The sequence below is a fragment of the Trypanosoma conorhini genome (assembly GCF_003719485.1).
Source record: "Trypanosoma conorhini strain 025E chromosome Unknown Tco_14.4_contig_01530, whole genome shotgun sequence".
NCBI classification, from domain to species: domain Eukaryota; phylum Euglenozoa; class Kinetoplastea; order Trypanosomatida; family Trypanosomatidae; genus Trypanosoma; species Trypanosoma conorhini.
The window spans coordinates 1-2,107 of record NW_021705619.1 but is presented as its reverse complement, the minus strand read 5'-3'; the positions used below and the strand labels follow the sequence as shown (position 1 = coordinate 2,107).

The 2,107-nt window shown below is 51.9% G+C and overlaps 2 protein-coding genes across 2 annotated transcripts, besides 1 other annotated feature; both read left to right on the top strand.

Moving 5' to 3' along the window:
* Positions 1 to 9: 9 nt before the first annotated feature.
* Positions 10 to 1,287, top strand: Tco025E_10204 (surface glycoprotein; the record flags this gene model as incomplete). Its single annotated transcript, XM_029376989.1, has 1 exon — positions 10 to 1,287. One exon carries the CDS (start codon positions 10 to 12, stop codon positions 1,285 to 1,287), a length of 1,278 nt encoding a protein of 425 aa, XP_029222912.1.
* Positions 1,288 to 1,511: 224 nt separating this feature from the next.
* Positions 1,512 to 1,556: a microsatellite.
* Positions 1,557 to 1,695: 139 nt separating this feature from the next.
* On the top strand, positions 1,696 to 2,107 carry Tco025E_10203 (surface glycoprotein; the record flags this gene model as incomplete). The annotated part of the gene is made up of 1 exon (XM_029376988.1): positions 1,696 to 2,107. A coding segment is annotated over one exon (412 nt), but the record flags the coding sequence as incomplete, so codon positions are not given.

Here is a 2,107-nt window from a genome sequence, read left to right as displayed (position 1 = left end):
CCTCTCGAAATGTGTTGCGGCATCCTTGATGCGGTTGAGGATTGCTTCAAGTTCGTTGTGGCGGTTGCCTGTTGCCTAGTCCTCGGTGGTCCAGCCCTTATCATCGCGGGCAGCGTACTCCTCAGTCAGGACGACGGGCGAAAGGCTTACAACGAGGCCGTGAAGGAGTTTGACCCTGCCCCCATCAACGCGTGGACTGGGACGATTAACGGTGTGCCGACGAACGTGGTACGCAAGGCGCTAAACGTCCACGGTGCGAGTGGGGCCACGTCTGTCTTTGCGGAAGCCGTCATTCCAGTTCGCGATCCGTCTTCAACGCTTCCAGTTTCGGTGAACGTTGCCACTGTCGCCCCTTTCACTAGATACGCCTTCTTCAAGATTAGGAAGAGGTCGCAGTACGAGTGTTCTTCAACCGACTGTGGAAGACGCAGGAATTGCGTGTGTAATGCTGCTCTTATTCGATTCGAAGATAATTGCAGGGCATCAGGTGGAACCTTTACTCACTTGCCTGGGCCGTGTGTGTTAGGCAGTATTTGCGGTGAATGCAAGCAAACACTATATCTCACTCAGCTGTACCTTGTGGCGCAGGAGATCAGCAAGGGAAAGTACATTGAGGACACTTCCCTCCTAAGTGCCAAGTACGATTTCGGTGCATTTGCCAACGACTATCAGCCGACTGCGCCAGGCAGCGTTACGGTGCGCCTCTACAGCGACAAGGACCCCTACATCGCTCTGCAGCGTGCGACAAAAGGAACTGACAAATTCGGTCCGAAACCACGTACTGTTGGTATTGTACTCATTGTCCTTGGTTCCCTATTTCTGCTGCTGGAAATTGGTGTTTGCGTGGCGATCATTTGCTACTGTATGCGGCGAAAGAACAAGCCGTCAGGTGGGCCGTCTGAGTTACCAGTTGGCGCGCCGGCAACATCGGGTATTCCCGGTAACGTCCCACCGTATTCTTATGGACAGCCCGCGCAGCAAATGGAAACGAACTACCCATATGCTCAGCCTCCGCCGGGATACTCGTATGGTCAGCCTCCACCAGCACAGGGATACTCGTATGGTCAGCCTCCACCAGCACAGGGATACTCGTATGGTCAGCCTCCACCAGCACAGGGATACTCGTATGGTCAGCCTCCACCAACGTACCCATATGGTCAACCGGCAACAGCACAGGGATACACGTATGATCAACCGGCATCTGCACAGGGATACACTTATGGTCAACCGGCACCAGCACAGGGATACACTTATGGTCAACCGGCACCAGCACAGGGATACAAGTAAGATCAACCTCCACCACCATTATATGGATATGGGCCGCGAAATGCTTCTGGGGGAGAGAGTGGCAATAAATGAGTGAATGACATAAAGAATAAGTATGCATCGTTTTACTTGGCGAAATTATATGGATATACCTTTCTGCTACTCTTTTTTTAAAACAAAAAAATTCGCTGAATACCTGCACCTGAAGTTTCTATGGGCATTCATTCTTATTTTGAAGGAGTAGGTGTTTGTCTTTTTTTTATTAGCGTCTTTTTTTTTGTTTGTTTTTTCCTCCTCAATATGGGTCTGTGCTACGAAAGAACAATTAGTTTTTGTATGAAGAAAAGAAAATGCCTTTGCGACATGCGGAATGCTTAGCCGGGAATCCACCGTAATGCCGCGGAGCCCAGCGGCAATGTGCCGAGTGGTATGGATTGGTTGTCTTTGTCCGTGCTTTCTCTTATTCGCACTTCTTGCTTGCTTGCTTGTTCTCTTCCCCTCTTTGCAGCCCGTGCTAAAAAGCCTCTCGAAATGTGTTGCGGCATCCTTGATGCGGTTGAGGATTGCTTCAAGTTCGTTGTGGCGGTTGCCTGTTGCCTTGCCCTCGGTGGTCCAGCCCTTATCATCGCGGGCAGCGTACTCCTCAGCCAGGACGACGGGCGAAAGGCTTACAACGAGGCCGTGAAGGAGTTTGACCCTGCCCCCATCAACGCGTGGACTGGGACGATTAACGGTGTGCCGACGAACGTGGTACGCAAGGCGCTAAACGTCCACGGTGCGAGTGGGGCCACGTCTGTCTTGCGAAGCCGTCATTCCAGTTCGCGATCCGTCTTCAACGCTT